Source organism: Anomalospiza imberbis, chromosome 4, assembly GCF_031753505.1.
Source record: "Anomalospiza imberbis isolate Cuckoo-Finch-1a 21T00152 chromosome 4, ASM3175350v1, whole genome shotgun sequence".
Classification (NCBI taxonomy): Eukaryota; Metazoa; Chordata; class Aves; order Passeriformes; family Viduidae; genus Anomalospiza; species Anomalospiza imberbis.
In genome coordinates this window covers 11,348,921-11,375,891 of record NC_089684.1, presented here as the reverse complement: position 1 = coordinate 11,375,891, position 26,971 = coordinate 11,348,921, and the positions used below count along the sequence as shown (strand labels likewise).

General features: G+C 35.7%; 1 protein-coding gene across 19 annotated transcripts in view; it reads right to left on the bottom strand.

Moving 5' to 3' along the window:
• Positions 1-26,971, bottom strand: part of NEK1 (NIMA related kinase 1) — a 43,858-nt gene that overhangs the window by 5,236 nt on the left and 11,651 nt on the right. For 6 of the 19 annotated variants that reach the window (XR_010998072.1, XM_068187080.1, XM_068187082.1 and 3 more), the window contains 22 exons: positions 25,801-25,861; positions 24,190-24,347; positions 21,880-21,939; positions 21,692-21,739; positions 21,528-21,599; positions 18,360-18,541; positions 18,146-18,277; positions 14,736-14,838; positions 11,694-11,777; positions 11,082-11,165; positions 10,496-10,588; positions 9,399-9,494; positions 8,734-8,907; positions 7,211-7,279; positions 6,889-7,123; positions 5,658-5,810; positions 4,798-4,983; positions 4,095-4,215; positions 3,808-3,890; positions 2,675-2,892; positions 1,953-2,107; positions 899-1,110 (listed from right to left, as the gene is read on the bottom strand). Coding sequence is in view for 18 of the 19 variants with exons in the window: in XM_068187080.1 (XP_068043181.1) it covers positions 899-1,110; positions 1,953-2,107; positions 2,675-2,892; positions 3,808-3,890; positions 4,095-4,215; positions 4,798-4,983; positions 5,658-5,810; positions 6,889-7,123; positions 7,211-7,279; positions 8,734-8,907; positions 9,399-9,494; positions 10,496-10,588; positions 11,082-11,165; positions 11,694-11,777; positions 14,736-14,838; positions 18,146-18,277; positions 18,360-18,541; positions 21,528-21,599; positions 21,692-21,739; positions 21,880-21,939; positions 24,190-24,347; positions 25,801-25,861 (2,779 nt within the window). In the remaining variant the exon portion in view is untranslated. Of the gene's footprint in view, positions 1-898; positions 1,111-1,952; positions 2,108-2,674; positions 2,893-3,797; positions 3,891-4,094; positions 4,216-4,797; positions 4,984-5,657; positions 5,811-6,888; positions 7,124-7,210; positions 7,280-8,733; positions 8,908-9,398; positions 9,495-10,495; positions 10,589-11,081; positions 11,166-11,693; positions 11,778-14,735; positions 14,839-18,145; positions 18,278-18,359; positions 18,542-21,527; positions 21,600-21,691; positions 21,740-21,879; positions 21,940-24,189; positions 24,348-25,800; positions 25,862-26,971 lie in introns of all 19 variants that reach the window. The other 13 variants (XM_068187084.1, XM_068187090.1, XM_068187085.1 and 10 more) reach the window with 13 other exon arrangements.

Below are 26,971 nucleotides of genomic sequence, written 5' to 3'. Positions count from 1 at the left end.
CTTGAAATTCTTATGGAATATCTGAAAGTATGACACTGGTATTAAACACTAGCATTTGCAACAATAGCAGAATCACAGACACAGATAGTATTGCTTGTTATCAGTGTGTAACATCAGCACTGCCACAAAATTAAAGACATCAACAAAGTTTATTTTACCTTATAATAATGGTTGGAATGTATTATTGTATGTTCGATTTGTTGAAAATTTTCTTCAATAAAAATTACACAAAAGCTTTGTTTTAGATGAGTTACTGATTTTCTGTATCTTTTCACAACTATGTTTCTAGTTGCACTTAATTTTACAGCAAGAGTAAAATACTTCTATTTCCACAAGAATTTAAAATACAAAAATGAGACTTCAGGAAGTTGTGCATAGCTAATGCAAAATGCTAAAAGAGGTAATTAATTTATCTGTCTCACTTTTAGTCCAACTGCATTAACACCTAATTTTGGCTAAGGACAAGGTGAACAATTTCACGTTCCTTCTGATTGCCTGTTAAATTCCTTATCTGTAATTTAAACTGAATCCCAGATACTCCAGTCGTGTCAATTGCTATTTCTTTTTCACACTTACAGCCATGAATTATTCAAGAGATACAATGCATTCTGTCTTTCATCTTCCGTGAAAAAAAGTTTTAGACAATTTAGAGAAAAAGGCACTTACCATCACTACCCAACAAACAGGCAAGCTTTAATTTGCAACATGGAATGTTGCTTAGATGTTGACCTTAACATTCAGAAAGTCTGAATATTATCTGATTTTTTATAACTTATGTATAAAAATTATCAATTAGAGCTTTATTTTGTTATAAGCTAATGAAGCTAAAAAGTTATTCTGTATCTGAATTTTTAACATGAATAAATAACTTACAAAACACTTATAATAGAAATTATACCTGACTGCCATTCTTCATTAAGAGCACTTTCACTGCTGGGGTTATTTTCATCTCCTTCATCCAGCTCAGTACCATTTGTTATGCATTCCATGGCATTAGCCTTTAAAGTAGACTCCTCTTCTTCACTCAGTTCCTCACTAGGCTGCTCCCTAAGCAACTGTTCCATCGAATCCCGGAGCTCCTGCAAATCTGTATCTGTCTCTCCAAACATACTAAAGGAATGTGATATAAAGTTTATATAATTAATACTTTGCAAGAAAAACCCTCTAGAAAGAGCTCATTTCTTTTGTGACCAGCAAACTGAAAAGTCAGTCTAGCTGGAGTGGAAAAGAAAAAGAGACACCCTCCACCCTCCTCCCCCAGCTATTTGTGACCTACAGCATTGATACCATTGTATCATGCAACACACAGGGAATAAACAGATATCCCACAGTCTCATAAAAAGATACTAAGTCCTCAATTCAACTTTATTAGTATGGTAATTTCAAAATTCTTGCATTTGTGCACTATCATAGAACCATTTTCAATCCAGATAAAAATGTCTCGAGCAAAGAGATCTAGACCTAATCAGACTAAATACAACAGATTATCAAAGCTGTGGGGAACAGTCAATTCCAGGGTCAGATTTTCAAGCCCCTGAAAGAATCTGGGGGACTTGAAGAACACTCTAATTAAACAGTAGAGGAGATAAGTGAGCATGATTACCAGAACATAGAAAAAAAGGAAATATTCAAGAAATTTTTATTTCTAGAAAAGCAATAGCAATCAACTTTGAGTTGCTTAAGCAAAATGCAAGTTGCAGACATCAGACAGAATAACAGCTTGAACAGAATTTGGGAAGGAAATTTAGACAGCTATTGTATGCAGTACATCCCATTAGCTTCTCAATTCTCTGGAACAAGATTTAAAGTGTTTTTTTAAATATTTAAATGGTGATTCAATAGAAAATTTTTAAAATATGGGTAAGAACTCCATGCTGGTATAGTGTGTCTAACCAAAAACATTCTTGAACTAAGATGCCTGTTAAAATACTTGATAAACTTAATACACTCACATGTCCTCAGAGTCAGAGGGTCCTTCTTTGGCTTGCTCATCTTCCGTATCATCTGTTTCAAGATTATGTTGATGCTGCACGTCTGCTACACTGGGAACATCAACTAAAGTTCTGTACAGTTTGTAAAGATCTGGGAGTGAACATGTTCTCAACATCTACAAAGGCAATAGAAAGCCTGCTTGGTAACAATATTAAAGACAGTTTGAGTTTACAAAATACTTTAAAGTAAGATTTCACTGTTCTTCAGGTTTCCTGCTTCACAACCAGAAGCAGTGCTAGTAGATTAAATCCTACAGGAAAAAAAAAATCACTTGGTTGGCAGAAATGACAAGATATCTTTGATGCCCTGTTCAGTGATTGTTTATGATGGCAAGGTAGTGAAAATTCTAAAAGACTGTACAAAAGGGAGAAAGCAGATAGGACAAGTTAGGAATGTCTTCATGAACTCCCTCAGTAATGTCTCAGAGAAAGAGTGGAATTCCTCCAAAAACACCTGGAACATAGAATGCTAAATGGTGAAACCAGAGACTTTCACTGCTGCATGAGACTTGCTGATACCATGAGCACAGTGCAGTTGAGCTGCACAGCAGACATGGCTTGACAAAATCATACACCTGCTGAAAGAGTTTTGCCATCTGTTCTGGCCTCATTCAGCTACAATAAGAAAGTAAGAATAATACTACAGAACAAGAAATTATTTCTAATTTGTTATTTAAACTTGCCTTTGGGTCGTTTGCATCAAAAAGTCCTGTAGAAAGTCCAATCAACAATGAACTTTTGCCTTTATTTTTTGCTGGTGATATGGAACTTGAACGAGGTACAAAAGACTCTTCCTGTGAAGACTGAGCTGACAGAGCTGGTGAGGTTGTTGGTACAGCTGTGGACTGTATTACCCTCTGGAATAAGGGTTCAGCTTGCCCAGAGTCACTGGAACAAGTTTCTGATGTGGTAAAAGAAAGCCTGTTACAAATCTAACCAGATTAAAACCCCAAGATACTTAAGGAAAAGGTAACTACTGTGAATATACCTAACTAATTTCTGTTATACAGTTAGAGGGAAAAGTAGATAGCACTTTAAAAGTATTAAAATATTTTTGATTATTTTATTAAATACAATTACAATGTGAAATTTTCCCATTTTAACTTTTGGAGAATATACAACCCTCAGCTATAGCCTGTTCTGTTCTCAGGCCTTCTGTTTTCTCATTATCCAATCCATGTCTGATACAGTGTCATCCATTTTTACCTGCTGCTTATCACCTTATACTAGATCTCTTTGAAGTTATCTCAATATAATTTGCCCAAACAGGGGGAAAACCCATCCAGTTTGCTTAAGTCACCCTTAACTAGATGCAAGAATATCACCAATGATACTTGACAGTATTGACAATGTTTTTTCTGAAGTTACTTCTCAGACCTCCAAGAACAAGCAATTCTTCTATGCAATAAAGATAAAAGATTGTCATTAGCAGCCACTTATAACATTGAGCTGCAGCCCAGTATTAATTTGAGATGTATATAAACAAAGCAATACTTCTATTAAATAAATAATCAGATCTCATAACATCCTAAATAGTCATGTGAAAAAGCTGTAACATTCAGAAAGTTGACGTTCATCAGCATGGGCCACTCTCCTGTTGATCTATACACGGTGTAGCTTTCTCATAACATGTTTTCCTCCAAAGTGGCAAACATAATATCCACAATTTTTCTTCCTAATCCATCAGAAATTTCCTTTTTAGAAGTAAGAACTGAAGAAGCAAATAAAAACTTGCTTTTTTGGGGTTAATGAAGTGAGAAGGGATGGCTTAAGCACCCCACACTGCCAAGCCATGCAACATGAGACTTGCACTGACCTGCTGGAGCTTCCTTTTGTGGTTGCACCTTGTTGAGCCCTTCTTTCTCCAAAGCTGCCTCATTTATTCCATCACGTTGTGCCCTATTATAGCACATCACATCAAGGGGAAATGCCATGTAAAAAATGGTCATTAGCCTATTGAAGTCATCAAGTGCAGTAAAACTAACACAGCAGCAAGCAATGAAGCTTTAGCTAAGTGTAATTTTAACTGACATGTCCAAAAAAAACTCAGTTAAGGCTCAGTTGTTTGAACTGGAGAGAGAGAGGTCAGAAGAGAGTACTTACGCATCCTCTTTCTCTTGTACCCACACTTCATTAACAGTGCTAGGAAACTCCTTATTCTCCTTACTCTGGTGCATTTTATCTTCCATTTCTTCCAGCACCTCTGCTTCCAAATCATCAGGCTCTAAAATTAATAGTCATTTACCTTATTAAAAATTAATTCCAATCAAGCAAGAAGATGGGGGAGTATACATTTTAAGATTACACTTAAATCCTTCAGCTTAAATAATTTTGCAGAAACAGCAGAAGTTTTGTAATCCCAGAGCTCAAGTTTTGGTTTTTTTCTGATACCAGAAGAATATCGTAAAGCTCCAATGAAAGACGTCTTCTAAAAACCTCAGTAACATGCCCCAAGAGATCAAAAGGATGCTGGTATCATATAGGAGAAAAGATTCCAGCACAATTGATGGGGAGAAACAAACCAAAACCCCACCAAACTAACAACAAAAAAAATGAAGCACTTTAAAATTCTACTTGTACTCTAAAGTTGTCTACAAGGACACAAAAAATGTTTCTGGAAATCTACTAAATACATTACTGAATTGGATAACAATACAGGCATAGAAAGTACCTGGTCCTACCTAAAATGTTTTAATAAAAAACTGCACATTACTTATGGGAAGACAGAAAAGTCTACAGGATTGTTACTTCACTTATTGCATTCAATAAACAGATTTTAAGTAGAATTATTGATGAAATGAGTTACCATCCAGCATAATAGGTTTGCTCTGCACCAGGGTGGGTCCGATTCTTTGAGATTCTTCTGGTACAGTCATGACAGACTTTGTAACACCAACTGGTACTGCAGACTGAGCTCCAACGGGAGAAAAAACCTTCTCTTCCTTCTCCTCTGATGAAGACTGATGATCTCCTTCAAGAAGCTCTGCAGTACCTAACAGAAAATGATTATATTATTTAAACAGGGCTTCACCATATTTGGATAATAAACTACAATGTGGCTAATAAGATAAATTAGGAATTTTTGTTTCTTAAAAGGAAAACAGAAAAAAAAAATTGCATGCTTTTAGTACAACTATATAAAGAAGAAAGCTAGAAATATCAAAATCTTAATTTCTTATGTTACGTTGTCATTAGTACAAGTTTATATTTGGAATCCATGTAAGTCTTTTTGTCCTTAGAAAGAACTAAGGGCAGGAGCTGACCGGGGCGGGGGGGTGGGGAAAAAAAAAAAAAAAAAAAATCAACTGATATGGTAAGTCACATGCTGCCAACAAAGTTACAGGAAGCATTTAATGCAATATTCAGATGATGACATCCTTTCAAAAAATAGGACTGTTTCTATTAAAAGGCAAAGTTTAAAACTTTTCAGCAAAATGAAGATCCTTTCCTTTCAGCACACCCTGGTTAATTTCTTACCACTTCACTGAGTTTGAAATATTTTGGTGTCCTCCAGTATCAGCTTGTGCTTACATTCAGAACTGAGGCAACACCCAGAAGTAGAAAGCAAGAGAGAATATAAGAATATGCTTCTATTACTTCAAAATTTTTCTCAGTAGATAAACTGTCACTACACTTGCAGTGCAGATAGTTACCCACTGTGCTTACCATTTATCTCATCTTGTTCCTCAAGGATGTCAGTTTGCAGCTGCAGCTCTGCTTCTCCTAGGATCCTCAAAACTGAATCAGTTGGGCTTTTGCCCCAGACTTTCCTGTGAGGTTCACCAATATCTAACTTAATTACTTCTCCCAGAGTCTGACCTGTTGGGACACAAACACAAATATAAAACTTTTCTAAATTAGAAATTTTTATTCATTTTCTATATAACAAATAATCAAACAAACAATTTCCACAAAACTTAAAACGTGACAAAACCAGAACACGTCACCTCACCCCAAACCAGACAGTCTAAAGACTGTGCTTATCTAGAGTTTTTCTTCTGCCAAGTCCAACCAATAACAGAGCTATTCAATACCAGTTGACATATGCAACTTAAGAGCAGCAGTAGCTCTTTTCAGTAATTCAGGCATTCCAAAAGAAAGCATTATGAGAAATGTTTAACATTGGCATGGAATGGTCTTGAACTTTACTTGAAATGGTAAGCTAGAAAGTTTCTTGTCTTGCTATCCTTTGACATTTATTTCTGTTAATTCTTCCTCCAAGGAAAACAGGATAAAAAGCGACAAAGAAAAACAGACTAAAAGAAGTTTCTTGATTCTAGCACTTTAAAACTACTATGCAAAGATGCAAGTCTGTCACATTCTCAATGATTATTTCTTTCTACAATGTGAAACAGACTTTTAGTAAGATATACTGAAACCAGGAAAAAGGGGTTCCAACCAAAAGACCAGAGAAGGCAAGTAGAAAATCTGGAATAAGTCTTGATTTAAGAAAGGACAAAACTAAAAAAGGCTTAACAGAAGTTAGAGATATAAATTGAGAAAAACCCTCTGTTGTTCTTTTTCTACTGATAACACAACAGGATTTTCAAGTTAAATAAGAAACTTTCATATATTTCAATTGCTTTTTATTCTTTCTGTTAAATTAGTGCCTATTTAAAAGACACAAAGAAAGTAACCACACTTTTAATTAGGTAACTGTTTGTTGTTGAAATTAAGAAATTATTTATTAAATCTCCTGCAGGCTGTTTAACTACTCAGCCTGTGCTTTATTCCTTATTTAAGGGAATACATAACCACCCACTTTTTAGAAGTGCATGACATGTAACTGATAACAAGATAATAATAAAGACTACTTGGTTTATAAAAACACACACTACACATGGCAAACTGATTTACTAATACCACAGTGACAAAAAAAAAACCCCAAAAAACTTACACTCTGTTCCAGAGAAAGATTCTTCCATCGATAGCTGAGCTAGAGGAACGACCAACTCAGACGCCCCAGATTCCCATTTTTTGCGATCTCCCAGAAGTGGCTGCTGGTCACCTTGTTGTTCCTTACCATCTTCAGATCCAGCTGATTCAGAAGTATTTTTACCCTCCTTTTTTCCTTTCTCATCTTCTTGAGCTTTAAGATTTTGATTCAATCTTCTGAGAATTTCTCGCTTATTCTGAAAGAAGGACCAACATATTTATTAAAATAGTGCCTTTCTTGAAAGGATACCTAAATGAAAATGAAACTATATAATCTGACATACTTGTATTGCAAAATCTGGCGTTTTAAAGTCCTCCTCGGGCTCCTGGACAACAGTTATTACATGTTCATCCTTGAAGTCCCAGAAGCATGAAATAGAAAGTAGAAGAACATGTCAGAAAAAAAATTATCTTGAGAATAGTAATAGACAAAATAAAACCTTTCCAATGACAACTGCAGGTAGACTGAAACAGAATGCTTGATTATTCTGTATTATTCTGTCCCAAAGACAGAATTTCAAGAGCACCTTCCATCTTAGAATCAATCACTACCTAAAAGGGATGAGCAAGTGAATCACTCAATTTAAACAGACAAATGAGATTTTAGAGGACGAAACATGTAGAGATAAAGCCAGACACGACCTCTACAGCAAGATGCCTCCAAATTCCTATGCTACAAATGAGCAATTCTACAAGAGAACCAAAAAAGTGGCAAGCACAGAGTCAAGGATAATTTATGAAGAAAAAACAGAAAGGAAAAGAGACAAATTTAGTGATAAGTAAATAAGCAAACTACATATTGAAGGCAAAAATGTAGACTTTATAATCTGTGTACAAGGCTCGTATTCTTAATTTCCAGTTGCTCTGTGTGCTGTTTTTTAGTCTGTTACAGTCACTGTCTTGCATCACTGTGAGACAAATGGGAAAAAATATGCTAATGATTTAAGTATTTGTCCAAAACATGATTTATTTTTCCAGCTATCAACTGGTGTCTTTCAGTGTATTACATTTTATATTTTATATATATTCTTTAGTGTAAGTTTTACTTTATTCCCATAGTTACACCCTTCAGTGTTGAATACAGTATGAAGTACCACACTACACTAAAATTTAGAAATAGCTTAGGTAAAAGTACAAAAGCTAGCATTCAATTTAACACAGACTGTGTTAAAATTCAAATTGTACAAAGTTACACTCATTGCTTAGTTTCACAATTGAAACATAAAGCAGTTGAATTAAACATGGAAGTATTTACAATATCAGGACCGAGAGCATGCAGAACAGAAATTAGGATGTTCATTTAGACAATAAGAGACAGCACTAATGGATTCAAGAATCTTAAGCTTTGTCTTCTCAGTAATAGTCAGCACATGCAAGCTCACTGAAAACAATCAATCATTAATATAACATTGTCCTATAATTCAAAATGTATCTGCTCACTTCCACCAAGTAACCAACTCATTAACTCCTCTCTTCAAGGGGCTGATGATAACGCTGGAAAGTTGATGTCTTCGACTAAACATAACTGCCCTGATCAAAATGGAAACTGCCACCTAGGGCTCATCATAAGCTATTTTGCTCAAATCATGAATTTCCCTTTCAGCATACAGATGTGTTTCAATGGCTTCCAAGCTTTGGTTTCTTTTTATTTTTTTTAATTTATTTTCCCTAGAAAAGAAATTAGAAGCAACAAGTGTCCTTAACAATTTCTTTTCTAGCTAACCTATACATTTTCTCTAAACATTCACTTTCCAGTCAGTATTTATTTCCTTTCCATTCATTTTACCCCCTTCACAAAAGTACCTACCACACCCACTTCCTTCAAAGCAGAAGTCATGGAGATGACAGGTACACCAGGTTTCACTGGAAGTTGTGGCTTAGGAAGAGCTGCTCCAGGCTCTTGTAGTCCATTCATAGGACTGTGCTCTGTAGCTTCCACATGAAAAGGCACGTTAGGATTCTTTACCCCTTTTGCAATCAGCTGTATAGATGCAATTTAAAAAAATTAGATCAAAAATTAACTTTAAGACTTTGCACATTAAACACAGTATTATCAATTAGGCTCATGTAATCCCTACAAAAGGACAATAATGCCACACATTCATACAAAGGACAACTGCCCATTGCATGTCAGTTTGTCAGCTTCACATCCTGCTTTTTTATAGGCATAGTATTACTAGCTGGACTTGTTCCATAGCACACATGTAAAAGAAAATAAAATAAGCTTTGGTCATTAACAGACGATTAATAACATAGCTGGGGTGATCCTAATGATTCTTAGGTATGATGTTCAGCAGTCTCCCTGCAAGCATTCCTAAGATTAGGATTCTAATTAGGGAATTCTGACTGACACAAGATATTCTCTCCGATTTCAGAACTACTTGTTTTGAAAAAATCACAGTATAGGGTTTTATTTATACAAAGATATGGCCCTACATATTTCAATTGCATGTAACAGATTTATTTTCTTACATGTTCTTCCCAGGCTCTTTTCTCTCTTTCATATGCCTCTTTTCTCTTTCGCTCCAACTGTTCTTTCAGAACTGCTGCACGAGCATTTGCTTGGGCCTAAAGTAAACAAGCAAAAAAAGATCAACTTAAAATCATCAGCAGCATATTTCATGGAACATTTTAAGAAGGAATATTCTTCTATACTACTGTACAGACTGTGAAAGGAGGACTCCACTGACAAAATCACCACACGTATAATAACAGATCATCTATGTAGAAATAATGGCAACTCCTCAAACTTTAATTGCAGTTCTTGATTTGGATGGTTGTATTTTTAGAGTACATAGTAATCTTAAACAGACTAATAAAAAATGAGAAACTCTACTTAAAATTATCTTTTGCATAAATCATAAATCATTTGCATCAAATAATAAATCATTTGCACAAATGCCTAAATCAAAAAATATTAAATATTCAGTTTAAATTTTACCAACTTACTCATACACAAAAAGCTTCACTTGCTGTTTCACCTCTAGTTTTCAGGGTAGGCATAAGGTTAACTTGTTTTTACACTGTACTTTGCAGATGGTGGGGGAACATCATAGAATAGATAAGAGCAATACTTGCTATGTATAGTATTGTGAAGTAGTTATTGATAGAAAACCACCACATGGAATAAAGTTCTAATTAAACACTGTATTCTGTGAAATGCATCTGTTTTAAATATAATTCACCACAGGGTTATATAACTCACGTTCCAATCCACACATCACCCATGTCAGCCTATTTAAGGAGTTTTGCCTTCCTTTATTCTTTAACTAAAATAAAGGTGTTGTCTAAGGTACATCTTCCTTACCCGTTCAGTCCCAAAATGCTGTTTTAGTTATACCAAATTGCCATTAGGACTACAGCTAGAGATAAATCTCAAAGACTGGGATAGGAAAAACCTTGACTGGCAAGGAGTTGTTTGCTCTGTACAGTTAAACACCCCTCCCCCATCACCCTTATAGTGGATACATGAATAAACTATTGATAGCAAAATGAAATATAAGAAAACTCATGACATATAAAACACATTTAACAACAGTAACTTCCATCTCTTCCCATTCCACACTTACCTTCTGTGTTTCTATCTTCTTGCGTTTCAGTTCTGCTTCCTCACTAGACTCCTGTCCATCAGAACTGGCAGCTTCATTCTGCAAAGTAAAAGTCTTCATGGAATTATCATCAGTTCATGTATTTAAAAGCTAAGTGATCCGAGTGCCGAGTCAGAATATTTTAATCGACTGTATGACTAACATGGGGCAGTTTCACTAACTCCTTGCTTAAACGCAATGTCTACTTGAACAGAGCTTCATCTCTGAGATCAGTGGGGGTTTTGTTTATTTGTTTGGTTTTTCAGCGAGGATTGGTTTTAAAAGATGTGAAGCTTTAATAAGTCAGGAAAAAAGTAATGTGCCTCTTGTTGAAAGTAGCCTACAATGCTGGGCTGTCACCTGCCACCCCTCATCACTGCTGCATGTTCTGAAGGTGAGGCATACAACAAAGGTTTGATGCTCTAGAATTCCAGGGTTTTTTCACAATATATACTGTATAAAATATATGTCTATATAAAACTGCCTAAAACAAAAGTCTTCCACCAGGGGTGAAAGAACACACCCACACTCAATTGCCATAAGTATTTAAGATTATTTTTAAACCAACCTTATCTCCACGGAGTTTTGCTCTAATCTGTTGACGTTCATTAAAGTTTTGTAGCCGGATCTGTCTCAATCTTGCCAAATATTCCTAACACAATGGAATGAAACATGTTTCAGCTCTATGGAAACTCTCTCCAGTATGCGTAACTTAAAATATATCAAATTCCATAAAGAAATAAAACAGGTGAACCACCCCCCAACATTATTGTTATTGTCTCACTAATAAATACTAATCTCCAGTAAAATTCTCATGTAATTAAAATAAAGAAAATTTGAATTTATCATTGTTAATTATAACTACATTTTACGTTACTGAAAGCTAGAAAAGGTTGCATTTATCACAGGATTAGGATATAGTGATACCTAGGTGCATCAAATTCAAGAACCTCTCTGAGACAGATTGATGTAAGCAACTATTATTTTGATTACTTTAAAAATCAAAACAATTAAACACACCCAAATTTTAGTACATTAACAGTAAATTATTTCCTAGAAATTAAGACAGTTATTTAATTTTGTTACACAGCTGGAATCATGCAAGGAAACTGGGCACAGTCAAGGTCAAAATAGTACTATTTTTGTGATGAGCAAAGTGGCAAACACACAGCAAGCATACCTCTTCCTCCTTGTTTCTGGATTTCCTTCCTCTTGCAGAAATGGACCTGCCTCCATAGGTATCTGCCAGGTTTTGCAGTGTACCCTGTTTGCCATTTAATAGTATCAAATTTAAGGTGGCTGGGGCAGTAAAATTATCTGCTGTATCCAATAATTCTTCTCTTATAAGAAACCCAATACATCAAAGATCTGCAGATTTTCTGAATTTAACCAAAAAGCCTTTTTCACTCACATGAAACATATGACAGCAGTAACTAAAAATTCTGAGTAGCCAAAGAGAGAGAGACAAGAGCTCTAAGAATATAGTTGCCCTCTCCCTTCAATTCTAATTATCTCATGCTATAGAAAATTTAGGTTAGAAAACCTAAATTGTGATGGCTATGAGTTTTGTACATCTGGATTATATAAAAATGGTGGCACAGGGCTGGGATTTCTGCAATTGCTGAGTTAAGCTTAAAATAAAAAGTGGAATCTTTTTATGTTCTTAGATTAAGCTTTTTTAACAATGATTACTCAAAAATCTAAAAAAGCACTTAAATATACTCATTACACCTAACAAGCTGTGCTAAATGTCTAATACACATGCAGTGCATAGGCTGGTTCATGTGATGTACTCTGTGACTTGTCACCAAAAGGATTTTGACCTTTAAGAAAGTTCTGTATAGAACAGTACAAGAATCATTTGACTTTATGTTTTCTGCTCGGTTTAAATAAAGAATACTTGAATTATTTTACTAATGATATACCACAATTCTTTTCTGACCACTTTAAAAACTCCTTGATTTGTTAGTGCAACATACAATAAAGACAGGAAGCACACATACATGTAACAGACCTTCTGCCTTATAAAATGCCTGGGGCTTTGGCTTTCTCAAGCTCGTGTGTAGAGAACAACCAGTAGGTAAATACTCCAGTGAGGTTATTGACTGAATCCAAAAATTCTGGTTAAATAATCTCTCAGACTGAGAAAAATTAATAGCTCAAGGAAATAGCCCATTACTGCACTTCAGTGGTTTAGTGACCAGGGGATCAGAGAATAAATTAAGGTAATTTTGTGGAAGAGTAGTTTCTATACATTCCTAAGGGCTCCATGAATGCTGGTTTCAGCTTGAGCATTAAACCATACAAAATGTAAAAGAATATTTTCCATATTCATCTTTTCAGAAAACATTTGGTTCTATTTTTAACTTTTTAATACATGTTCCTGAGCTTTACAAAAGCTTACTGGCACTATTGAAGGAATTTCATCGTTCTTTGTTCTAGTATTGAAGTTATTTTAGCTATTTCCATCACTGATGGTGATTTATATCACTGCTTTTAAGAAAGAAACTGGAAGCAAGATTTCTGAGAACTGATTTTCTTTCCTTGTAGATTGTTAATTTTACTCATCTGCTTACATTAAATTTTCAAAGACCAGGACTCATGTTCTGCAATGCCACACAGCTACAGTGAAGTAGCAAATTAGGTCAGCAGCTGTCTTAAAAACAGATGTCTGAAAGTACCATCAACTCAACTACTCAGTCAAATTTAGACTGTCAGTTGAAAATTAAAATTGACAGCAATTACATTTTATAGAAGTTGGGTAAATTAGTGCCAGTCATCAGACAAAAGGCTGACTATTAGCTGTTGATTTCTCCTTTCAGATCAACATTGTCCAAACAACAGCCCCATCCTTATATGAGAATAAATGCCAGCTAGTCAAATTATTTTCCTGCACAAACAGAAGGAAGCTGTTGTTAACTTACACTTTCAATGACAAATCCAGAAATGGACTTGGTACTCTGGCTTCAAGTTATAAGTCTTAAACATCTGGAAGTTACTTACTTAACTGTTCAGTAACCTCCCTGTTTTATTATGGGAACCATCACAGACTGAAACATTTAGCCTCACTGAACACATTAGAGAAAACTGGAAAACATTAACATGAATAGCTGGGTATCTTAAATTAACTGATCTCAAATTCATACCAATGCCAACAAAGTCAAGAACAAAATGGAAGCAGTACTGATGCTGCTAACTGCTAAGAAGACATGGTACTACCAACAACTTGTCCAAGAAGAGGTAGTGACAAAAATTGCTCATTTTTTTTAAAAATTATTTACTGGTCTTGAAGGTTTTAAAAAACAGAACCATTGTTTTAGAGAGGAAGACTCATATTTTACAACATATATACTAATCTAAGGATACTTCATCAAAGTAGTGAATCAAAGCACCTAAAAATTCCTTACTGTAAGTGAAATAATCCCTGACATTAAGACCTGGCTTTAAATCATAATCTGGTTATCAGGTATAACTCAGGAGATGCTGCTATAAATCTGCAGTTGGTCTCATCTCACTGCTACTCCACCACAGTCAGTTCAATTTCAGCAGCTGACAAAGATATTGTTACTGAATTGTATATGAATAGTGTGGAGAAGCACTCAAAAAGTAAAACCCTCCACGTTATCAAAACACATAGTAATTTCCAATATATGTTTTAAACAAACGGCCTGAAAGAACACTGAATTTAGAACCGTAAGCATAAAGAACATTTGATGACACTATCTTCTACTTAATTTCTAAAGAGTAAAGGTTTTATAAGAGTCAACACTGACAGATATGGATGACTTTATAATACCTTTTCAATAAGCAGAATGTGTTTCCCTAGCATGCACCACTATGTCTGATCATTAAGTGTATCAGTTTAATCAGACTTCATTTTCAGTTCAAGCTACTGTATAACAAGAAGTTTAACTTTAAACAACACTCCAAAGTATAAACAGAAAAAAAATGTAAATGAATCTTCTAAAATTCACAATAGCAAGTTAGACACATGCAAACAAAGATAATTTCCTTTGTTAATAAGCTTGAAGTAATGAGAAAAATACTACATGATTATGTTACATTTTATTAAAATTAGCAACAAAATGCAGAAAACTTATCTCCCATTCTCTCTTCAAGACTTAAGGAAAATATTTAGTCAGCATTTTACTTATGATGCTACTTCAAAGACTCACAAAGCATGCTGAAACAGTAATACACACAGGAAGACCAGATTTCATACCATGTGCCCCTGAGCTCGAGCTTTATTTTCCATGGCTTCTCTCTTTCGTTGCCAGAATTCTTCAACTTGCTTTGCTCTATCTGCAGCTATCCATCCTTTTTGCCTGAGTAATTTCAACACAGCAAGATGAAAGTCTCTGAAATATGACACTGTAAGCACCACCCCCCCCACTGTCCTCCCCCTGCACTTATTCTAACTAGAACACACAGGGGAGAAAAAAGTAACTTTATATGAGTAAGACATCTTTAAAAAATGCCTTTCATCAGCCAAAATACAAGTCAGACTTCCACAAAATGGAGGAAAATAGGCTTAGTAAAAGTAAGAACTATTAAAAAAATAAATCCAAAACACTGTACTGTTGTTCCTCCAGATCCTTGTCATCAAAAGAAAAAAAATGTCAAAAGACAATCTTGCTATGATTGTTTCTGGAAATGTCTCGGCTTGTTTCATTACTATTATAATTTGTGAAAAAGAAGATTCCTTCAAGATTTCCCTTCAGAGACAACCAAGAACTCATCACATGAGCCAAAATGTAAGGTCAATACTGTGACAGCCTTTCAAGACTGCCCTATATTTGCAGTAAGAGCTTCCACCACTTAGGGAATTACTACACTGCTACTATTCTCAGAGTGTTCTGGCAATTCCTTTTAGGGACTCTTGGGGGATATTTTTTGTTTGTTTTCAAAGGGTCTGTGAAGGAATTTTCCTACCCTAGAATTAGCCATAAGAAGATGATTGTTTTTTAACAAGTTTCACCCTAGGTCAGGGACCTGCTTGGGAAGATAAGCAGGCTACATTTAGTTGACCGTAACTGAGCATCCTGCAACTCCATGAGTACCTTCATAACATCATAGAGGAACCAGATTCTGACAAATTCCTTAGAAATAGACCCAGAGACATTTCATACTAAAATTGGTTTAAATGGTTTAAGATATTCTACAAATGGTAGAATGATGAGGCATTTCCAAGGTTCCCTAAGCCTCCTTTAACTGAGGACCATTGGGGTTTGCCAACAGTCAGGAAGAAATGGGAATGTGCTTATAGCAATAATCCATTAGACTGAGACAGTTAAAGAAAGAATAATTTTGTAATACAGGAAACTCCAGTAATTAATAATTAGCACACTAATTAAAATACTTGCATTTTATTATTTTGCCCCTTCACCCCCCAGTCAAAAAGGAAATTAATTTTTTCCCACATGCTACAATTTGTTAAAAGGAAGACAGAGATAAAACCACTTTGATACAATAAAACAAACATTGCTCTGAAAAGGCAAGACAATCCACACAGGTGTTACTGGTAAAGAAACAAACACTTGCCAATCTTTGTGTACACATACCTGATTCAATAAAAGATTTTTACTCTACCTTTTAACTACATATGAACTCAATTGGTGGATAGTGAAATCTGTGCAAAGCCCTGCCATGCAGCTGAAGTTTGTCACACATCATGAACCTTACAGTGTTGGAGGAGAGGTCTTTCCAAAAAAACTCAAACCAAGACAGTCCTATTTGCTCAAACCAAATTCACAGGAACATCTTACCTCAAAATTTTATGAACATTTCATGAAAATGTTTTTTCTTACACTAAAGGTGAGTGACTCATTTTCCTACAACATTTCAACTAGATTTCTTCTGGGCTGCACTTCCACCTGAGACAATTTTTCAAGATTGTTGACACTGAATATACTTAGCTTTACAATAGTGGTAGTACAATGAAAAATACTTAAACTTGAAGATTTCTCAGGTTCTTCAATATATGCACTAAATTTGACTATATTTGGCAAAGTTCTTGTTATTTAAATTCTTTCTTTGAGGTAAACATCATGAACACTTGTCTTCAGCCGGAAGAATTAATTCCAGGATGGAAATACAGCTAGGCTGGATATGATAATAAAATTGCTTCTAGGTAACATACAAATTCTTAAAATTTAAGATGCTAAGAAGCAGCGCCTCAATTTACAGCCACCAGTAATCCAGTTTATAAACAGAAAAAGCCCCATCTCTACCTATTTTGAAACTTCTGGACAGTGTTTTCATTGAGTGCTTCCAAATTCATGTATTTGAGAAATGCTGAATTGGTTTCTCTTCCCAGTCTCTGTGTTATTTATAATTTGCAACACTCTGCTATCGTTTCTCTCCATTTTAAAACATTTAAAACAGTTTATCCATTTATAGACAAATATAATCTACTATTTTCAAATGTATGAGTCAAACTGCTTCCTAATCTAGGCAAGAGTTAGGGATTGTGCATTTCGTGCAAAGCACTGAGAATAAATAGAGGAGGAAATACATTTAACTACAACTGGCAAAAGATACCTTCCTGTACTGGAAAGAAAAATTTTAACTATCTCACAACAGTCCAACCTACTATAAAAAATATAAAATATACCTCAGAGCTTTCAGAACTGTAATATCAGTGTTAAGCATGATGTTATTGCTGCAAATTTTAAAATAGCAAAAAATCTATAATTGCAAATATATATGATATTAGAACATAAAATTGAATTAATTTAGTTTATAAGAATAAATTGTTTCTTTGGCCACTTCCTTTTTCTCACATTAACTCAATTTATTTCTTCCTCCATGAAACAGATGATTGGCTCTGCAAAAGTTTAAATAATGAATGAGAAAATTTGTGCCTCTGGAAAGTCAGTTAGTAATGTTCACAGTACTAAACTTCAAGGAAAATGGTATTTTCCCATTTACTAGTCACAACTGCAAACACAGTTCTTTGGGCAATATTACAAGATCTAAAGGAGAGCAAATAAGTTTTGAAGAAGATATTTGAAAGAGCAAAAACATTAAAAAGAAAATCAGTACTTGCTTACAATCTTTTTATATATCTAAATACCCTATTTACAATAATTAGGCTTAGATCTTCTAATTCACTATTTGAATACCAAATTAGAGGTTGCACACTATTACAACATCTGGCATTCGTATCTCAATGAAGAAAGCTCCTAGAAGTTTTCCACCAATCAATAAACAGGAGCCAACAATTCTGGGATCATTCTAGATGCTTTGCAGTACTAGAAACACTGCAGAGAAGGCAGGAAGAATAAGATGATGGGAGAAAGAAGCATCTTGTCAGGTATCACAAAAAGCTGAACGATGAACAAAGCGAAGGAGGAGGCTTATGTTGTTATGTGCAACCACACTAAGCACAATTTTGTCTGAAATCTACTTTGGGTAGGTTTGCTTATTAAACTACTTTTTCCATTTTTGGAAAAGCCAAGATCTCCATTGGCTCTAAAAGAATTGTAGTCTGTGAGGGTCTGACAAACAAACAGACAGCACAATACCAAGAAATAGAAGTGATTTTCAGACATGCTCAACTACTGAATGAAACCAGACACAGAACAAGAATCTAACATGGAGGGACAGATCCACGGATTATCATAGTCCAACCTGTTTGCATTGGCTTGTTTAGACACCTCCTTCAATCTTTTCACTTTTTTCCTAACTGCACCAACATCGGGTAAATGGTGATGACCTGCAGGCCCCTTAGGAACTCCTGGACGTGTTCCAGGTGGAATTCCTCTGTAGATAAATACGTACAGTAACTTTCATTACTTTCATCTAAAGCAGAACACGTGTAGCTTCTAATGGAAGGTAGCCATACCTTTCAACAATTCCTCGGTCCTGTAGTTTCGCCCTCAATTTGGCTTCCCTCTCTTCAGCTACTCTGAAGACATTTTCCTTTTGTTGTTGCATCTGGTCAAAAATAGCATGATAGTGCTCATAGCGTCCTCTGGAAGACACAGGAAAAGGACCAACACCACCTCCACTGACATAATATGGTGCCTGGAAACCAAAAGGGGTAGAGTGGAAACCACAAATACTGCTTTTAATAGGCTCTTCCAATTTTTACCTCTTCAGCAGAGTAATAATAATATTAACATATTCTGCAACAATTCTAAATTGGTCCTAGTTTTATCCCTGGCATGCCCCTATTTTAATGAATTACAAGATAGATAAATTAATTTTTTTTATTAGCAGTCTAGAATAAAACACCATTTTATCTTCCTTTAAAAATAGTCCAGTTACACATGAGCCATCTCTCACACATTTTGGAAGTCACTGAAAATGACTCCATTGAAGTGTAAACAGAGATAGATAATATTACATGGCCAAAATCAAAGTTTTAGCAAAAAAAGTGATACAATACCAACTGAAGTAGTAACAAACACATTTTTTTCATGAAGCTGGAAACAGTCAAACATAGTTTTAAGTTTGCTGAATGGCACTGAGCGCTGATTTATCTGAGAACTCCCACTGCCACCCAACCTACCACTTTATTTCCTTCACTAGACTTGAGATGCTTCTCTGCTAAAGCTCAGATCAGGGGAACACCTACCACAAGGTACTGCTTTGTGCAAATTTTACCTGTCATTCTCAAAGCATTAGAATTCCTGCAGAATTTTCAAGTGAAAATAATGAAGAAAATAATGTTTCAAGCAGCTGTGTACAGTAGTAGCCAAGGATGGATGCAGAAAATGTGAAACTGGCAAAATAAGGTTAAGGTTGTCAGCACATGCATAAAAATGTTTCCTTCATGCCTGGGGGAAGCAGTCAAATAGCCCACGGTAGTGAATCTATGGAATTTGTTTCAACAACAGTGTTAATCTACCTTCCAGAGTGGTCTGAAGTATTTAATATAAATTCAATCAGGTGTGTACAGACGGGACAGGTTTAAGACTGCCTGTTTAGAAGTTCCTGAAGAGACTATATTTGACAACAAAATTTATCTTACATTCTGAGTTTCAGTTGTTCAGTGCCACCAATGGCTCCCCACAATCCAGATGAGAGTGCTAAATTAAGGATTTATCTAGGCATTCAAACAAATACACAGTAGATTGTTGGTCTGAATAAAAATAACTATACAAGACTATGATTTCTACAAATAGAAGGAAGAGTCTTGGTTTAGACACTATTCAAGGTTTCACGTATCATTATTAGAATTCAGTTTCCAAAATCTAAAGAAACTAGAGAATCATCATCATTCTTCAGGCAAATTAAATGAAGCAGGTGCTCATAACAGTATGGAGAACAGTTACAGTTCCTGCTGGAACCACAAACCCAAAGCCAAACACTTGCCATGTCTTCCTCTACTTTTCCTCAGAAACAGGTGCCAGCAACCAAACAGAAAAGAAAACAGGAGGACAGAATCATGCAATGCATGACTCTGTTGTGCCTTTGTAAGAGGCTGTATGGCTTGTGTTATTGGAAAGCTTGAACAATGCTATGCAACTGCACTGTCAGGGAGTTCCTGGATATACTGCTTTCACGCTGGAGAAAGGAAAAAATAATAAAGTGAGAATATTATAATAGTATATGGAAACCTGAAATGATGATAAACTAGCAGCCTGCAGTATGATTTGTACTCAACTAGCCAGTTTGAAGAAGACATCTCAATGATTTTTTCCACCTACCATGATGTTTTACACCAGTGACACTTGGTGAAAACAGAAACACTCACTGGCCTCAGTTTCCCTAGATAACTGAGAATACAGATAACAATGCAGCTGGACCTACCATAGAACAGTTCATATGCTCACAGTAAAACTGAGTTAATCAGAAACACTGTTCAGGAACACATGCAGCTCTCACCCAAATATGAGAATGCATGTATATCATGTTGTATGGGAGCTTGTATTGGTGCCTGCCAGTTTGATCTTGAAGGAGAGGAGGACAACATAGGAAGAAAACTCAATTTTTTCAATTTTTTAAAATTAAATTAGCACTTTGTAGTTTTTAAAGTCTGGTATGCTTAAGTCTGTATTTATATTTAAGCTTTACTTATATGAAGTGTGGCACACATCCAAAGATGATATCTATTTTGAAAGGAAATATTTAATAAGCAGCTACTGAAACCTGGTTGGTGTTTGTGTGTTCCTCATTTTTGCACAAGGAATAGCAATAAAACCTCTATCCATTTTGACTTTATTGCTCAGTCAAAGCTTGCTTACAAAAACCCTACTGAACATCTTTATGCCCAGTATTTTCATAAGACTCACTATCACCACAACAAATCCCTGTGTTTCAATCAACTTTCTATTGTCAGATAGACTTACCATAATACTACTTAAATTCCTGCACTGGCTCTGATGAAAGTACCTAGACCCTTATAATTAACTAACTTGATGAGACTACTTTCCAGGACAGTTATGTTTCCATGAAACTATGACATGCACAAATAGGGAAAAGGAAACAGTCATGGGAATCAGATTAAATTACATACAAAGTGAATGGCTAAATAGCACACTGCATTAAAAAAAGAATTAATTTACTCAGAAATTTTTCGCCCCTTCCTAAGCACCTTATTGATATATAGAAACACTCTGCTAAATAACAAGGAATGTTTAGAAACAAGTGTTTAATACTGGGAAAGAGGTCCATTACTATAATATGAAAACCTGGGAACAAAAAAATTCAAGAACAAACTTGAATGTGAAAGAAGCTGCTCATGCATACACTCAGCACAGGAAAAGTAGCAAAAGCAGATGTGGAAATAAGAAAGTGGTGCATGAAAACCATTACTAGCAGAAAGAGAAGAGATTACTAGCAGAAGAGAAGAGAAATTTAGAAACATTAAAAATTAAAATTGCACATAATCTCCAAAAGGCCAGGGAGGAGCTGTTACAGTCTATCTCAAATTATCCACAGATTAATAATGGACAGCCTCAAGAGTTGACCTCCAAGAGCAAATCCTTCTGAAAAGAGAAGACCATTTCATACAATCAAAAGTGGGGAGAACAGACTGCACCACATTTCTGCATCTGCTGCCAACCTTAACACCACTTCCACCTGAACCAAGCACATTCCTCCATCCTTGTTCCCTGGCTCTGTTTATTCGTTCCATCTGAAGGAGAAAACAATACAGGAAAACAAAATTCAAGGAACCACTAAGTAAAAATTGAACTTCACTCTTAACACATTTTAAACATATTTTACCCTTTCTTTTTCCAATCTTCTCATTTCATCTGTCTTCGGTAAACTGATCTGCAATGTGTAAGGATTAAACATGTTAAGGAACTGGGAAATCAAACTACTGCATATTCTTACACAACACACCACACCACAAGGTATGTCATTAAAATTTCTATGGGGGAATAAAGAAAAATCTGAAGATTCTTGTCTACCTGCTCTCTCTGGCGTTTTTCTTTTTCAGGCAATTCTAACCTTTTCTTTTTTGAAGGTTCCTGAAAAATAAGCATATCATTTGGTATTTATTACTGAGCCATTACTCTGTCAAGTCTCTATCAAGATGGGTTACTGACCCAATTGCTGATGTATGTCCATGAATGTTAAAAAAAAGAAATCATTGCTATATAATGTTTGGGAAAAAAGATGAGGAGGAGAGGTTTGAAGGTTGTATGTTGTCATTCTTGCTGTGGACTTGGCTTTTGCTCAATTTGAAAACAGATGATTTCATGATACCTCAAACATTTTCCTCTTTTTTTCTACTGGAGTAATTTTCATCAATGGGGTTGGAAATGCCTGCATGAAAGGTGACATTTCAAATTAGACAGCATGATGCCAGAATGAGAGAAAAATTCTATCAGAAAACATATTCTTAACATCACAGCTGAGTGTGCACTACATGGGTTTAAAATACTTGATTATTCAGGAGGTTTGAAGTGAGAAGGACTGCTAGGATACAGGGATACTTGTTCATCCTGTACTAAAAGTTCTTCAAAAGCTGAAGGCAGTGATTTTTAAATCTGTTTTGTCTTAATTTTTCTTCTTTGGTAGTATCGCTCTTCATTACAACCCTTTCTTTATAGAAACTCTTTGAGGAGGCCTAGATATTAAGATTCTCTTATTTGGAAGGTTATCCTAGGGCTCTTTTGCTTGGTATTTCACTTGGTTCCAACTCTTAACTAAGGTTCTTGTTACCTATGACACCACAGTCACCACTGAATACCTGCTAAAGAAGCAGCTATAGTTAACAAAATGTGCTGTTTAATTTATCAAAAGAGCCATCACTACCTTTAAAGATTTTTTCCTGACCGTACTAGAACACACAGAGCTTCACAGTATTTTGTTTTGACAACATGCAGTCAAATGGGTAATTTAAAATCAAGTATTGCAAAAGTTGGAAACCTTTAGAGACTTGTAATAATATAATGTTAATGAGATATTACTAAATAAAGGAGACAATTGTTACATGCTCCTCTGAAAAGCCAGCTAAGATCTGCAAGCTCAGACTCAGAGAAGAAAATTTATACTAAGTTGTAGCTGTTGTTTCTATCCCGCATCTTATCACTAGGTACAATTCACAAAAAGACTGTCTTACCATAGCAGCATTACTGACTCCTTCCATGTGGGAAGAGGTTGTTTCTTAAGTCACTCCCCTGCCACATTAAGTCTCAAGGCAAGTTGGATAAGTGTTGGCTGGTGAAACCCATGACAAAGACCCATAGATGGCTTTCCAATCAAGCCTTAAAACACATAAACCTCGTGATTTCATAAGGCCACACAAGAAGTCTGCACTCTCCCTTCTTGCTTTTTCAAACTGTGTTTCAAGAGCCAACAAGGCTTGTGTGATCAATGAACTTTTCTCTAAACCTCTGATAACTGTTGAACTTCACAGATAATTTGCACCTCAAGGATAATTTCCTATCCACCTACAACTTTGACAGATGGATAGAGGTCTTAGTATTATGTTTCCTGAAGTGCCCCGGGAGAAGGAAAAAAACAACCCCAAAACAAATCCCACAACAATAACAACCATGTTACTTATTCAGATAAAATCTGAACTAGTTCTCTTGCTGAAGCAGCAGCCCCTTGGTTGCTAGTAGTTTGGCATATAGCCCATATAGCTCAAAACTAGCTGTAGCAAAAACAACTCCTGACCATGCAGTAATTAATGGAATAAAGAGAGAGAGAGTAAAAATTTTATGTAATAAGAAATACAAAGAAGACAACAGGAAGAAAGATCAGAAGTACTCTATGACAGTATACAGAAAACTTTCTCTTTAGCTCATGGAATTAAATCTGGGAAATTTCTCTTTCAATTACACAGTTTCTCTGCCAAACAGTATTTTGTAAAATGCCTAGAAAAAGTTTGCCTATTTTGAAAATTTGAAATTATTTTGGAACTAAGAAAAAAGATGCAAAGGCTCCCATCCAGTGTCAATGATCTTGGTATACCTGACAGGCGTCCAATATTTCTAAGAGCAGTTAACACCAACAAAGAAAATGAAAACACACCAATGTAATCCAGCCTTGGAATTAAAACCCAAGCCTAACGTAGGCATTTACAAAAATTATATTAAAACCAACTAAACAATCAATAATGAAGCAAGCTAAGCATTTAAACTACTAGTTCTATTTTCTCTGCAGGTTCATGAGGCATGTCCACATACCGAGACATCTTGAGAAGGAAGGCATAGTATTTAGATAAGGTATGAACAAAACAACTAAATTCAACTAACTTGGCTTCTTACCTGTCTAATTTTAGTCAATGACTTCTTCTCATTAGGCTTTTTAGGTGCACCACAAGACTTCCTGATAGTTAAAGGCACTCCATATTTTGCAGCAGGTTTGGTAATTTTCTGAGCTGGTGCAACTGAAGTCAGTGTTTGTTCTTGAACTGGTCTTTGAGCTGAAAAGAAAAAAAAAAAAACCTACAATAAAAAACCCCTGGGTTTGAGCTACCCAGACTGGCCAGTGTATGGTATTTCTCTTTCTAAGACTTTGCGCAATGGAGCTGCTCTTAGCATGGAGGTGGGATCACGAGCTGCTGCGGCCTCATCTCACACACCGGCCAGAAGTCATATCTGGAAAAATTCCACTCCTGAGGAGAAGCCTTGAGGTGTGGGTCTGGGGTGGAGGGGTGACAAGGACTGGATGAACACTGTGTGGATCCAGGGGATGCCCTGAAGGTGCACTGCCTGCCTGGCCCCCTGCATGAGCACCATGCTCTCCATGTCCTTTGCCTGCCCAACAGCTTTGCAGGAGCCAGGGGTCAGTGTCTATTATTTGCTACTGCTAGTAATAAAAGCAAATTCGCTTTGCAGTTACAGTTGGGTTTTGGTTTGTTGTGCATGGGCATCCTCTTGAACCTGTAACAAACCACTAACATTTCATTCACAGAAGCTGATGTACTAGCTTGTCTAAGTTTGATGAGAAATAGAAGAAAACAATTCCTGTGCTTTTACATCTTAGTTCTTCAAGCTGGATAACTGGCATTTCATTCAGCTGCCTTGCTTAACTGTACAGTGCTCATGCACACAGGGAAGAGGTTTTCTAATGGAATGGAGAGACAGGCCTTTCTCCACTAACAACACTGAACTGAAACCTGTAATGCTAATGTCACCAGAAGATGAGATCTAGAAGAGCTTCAGTGGCCTTCAGGGATTGTTTTCCCCATAGAGTTCCTGAATCTACACCAATATTGTGAGTTTGATTCTGGGTTAGCAGGGCTCTCTTACCACAGAACAGGAGGTCAGCAACACTACCAAACGGTACCAAAGCTCTTGCCAGAGCATCAAATAATTACAGGGAAATAAAATAACTCTGAAGGAAATCTAGGGGGGAAAAAAGGCAAACTAATGCAGTAAAATGAAGTAAGACCGTCTTGACAGAATTAATCTTCTTTGTTACCACTAGCAGAAATTTTACTGAATTAGACTGAACCCAGGCTTTATCTTGGACTCTCTAATGAAGTGTCTCACATTTTTTTGGAAGAAATCGTACTTCTCATTAACCATTTTTTATTCCTAAGGGATAAAAAGTCATACAATCATAGTATATTAATTAGTTCCATTATTGGCAGTCTACACTGTCTCCTTAAATTTCGGAAGTGTAGCATACTGCAAGAGGAAAAAGTACACAATATATTACAGGCCCATAGCTTGTATTTGCATTATTTGTACCCAACATATGTCCAGCTCCCCAGGGGAGGGGAGGAAATTGCTTCTGCTCTCTTTTTTCCTGGAAATTCTACAGTCAGGTATGAGAACACACCAAAAAAAAACAAACCCTAGTAAAAGAACAAAGCTACATACATGATCTTGACAGAGCTGAAAGCAAAAGCAGTGTAGACACCAGCTTACCTGGTGAAGCATGTGGTCCAAACTTGTGGAAAATTTTATGACTGAATTCGTCTGCAATAAGCTAAACAAGTTGAAGAGTTAGTCAATATACCTGTGACCAAAGCTAGGAATAACTTCTTTTCAGACAAGTGTGCCATTAGCAGTAAGCATCTAACTAAGAGCATTTACTGTAAATTACATGAAAATGAATACTCAACTTTATGCACTGAATCTAGTATTACTAACACCAATATGAAGCTAGAGTGTTTTCAAACATTTTTGGCATATTACTCAAGTAAGTTTAAAAAGCAATTTAGTCTGACTTTTGGGTGGAACATGTTATCTCATTCATGATGTAGCTAACAAGCTAGAAAAAAGTTAATGTGAGCATCAACACAATCTTGATGCATAATTCATTTTAGAGTTGAGTAGCTGCCAAAGTTCACCTCAATTTTTCATACAGCTAGTGTTAAAAATAGTTCTTTAAAAATGTTTGCAGTTTTAAAGTGTTACTATCCCTTTCAAGATGGGAAGATGACCACATATGATATCTGGAAAAACATATGGTGTGCTGTCAGGCATATCAAATTAGCATAATAAAATATGGAAAGCAGTCTTACTGGGGTGAAAAATTTGAGACTAGACAAAGAATATTCAAATATTAATAGGCCATCATCTTAAATATTGTAGGTAGCTCTGAACCAAACACCTCAAAACCAATATAGTATAAATGACAAGTATTCAAGGAAGAGCAGCAAGGATAAATGAAAAGTGTCAGTTCAGGAATAGTCTTCACAGAATCTTGAACTACCCAGATTCCTTTGATTTGTACCAACCAGTTACAATGGATGCTGAGCAGTTAAACCTGAAAAAAACCCTAGACAAGAACCGAAGTGCATAACTTAGGACTCTGCAAATGATGGCAAAGCAAATTTTTAATCTGTAGAGTCTGGTATCAAAGATTCTGTAAGCCAGAAGTTACACAGTTTCCTACTAATGGTATTTCAATTATCTTGAAGCTTTTATTTGAGTGGTAAGCTGTAGCAACTGTATTATGATACTTTCATGATAACACCTTTACTAACAGAAAAGAAACCTGACTCAACAGGATCTTTCAAAGAGCCCCCTCTCCTTTTTAAATATTGATGCTAATTTAGATCTGCTCTTTAATACAACTTGGTTGCTATGAAGC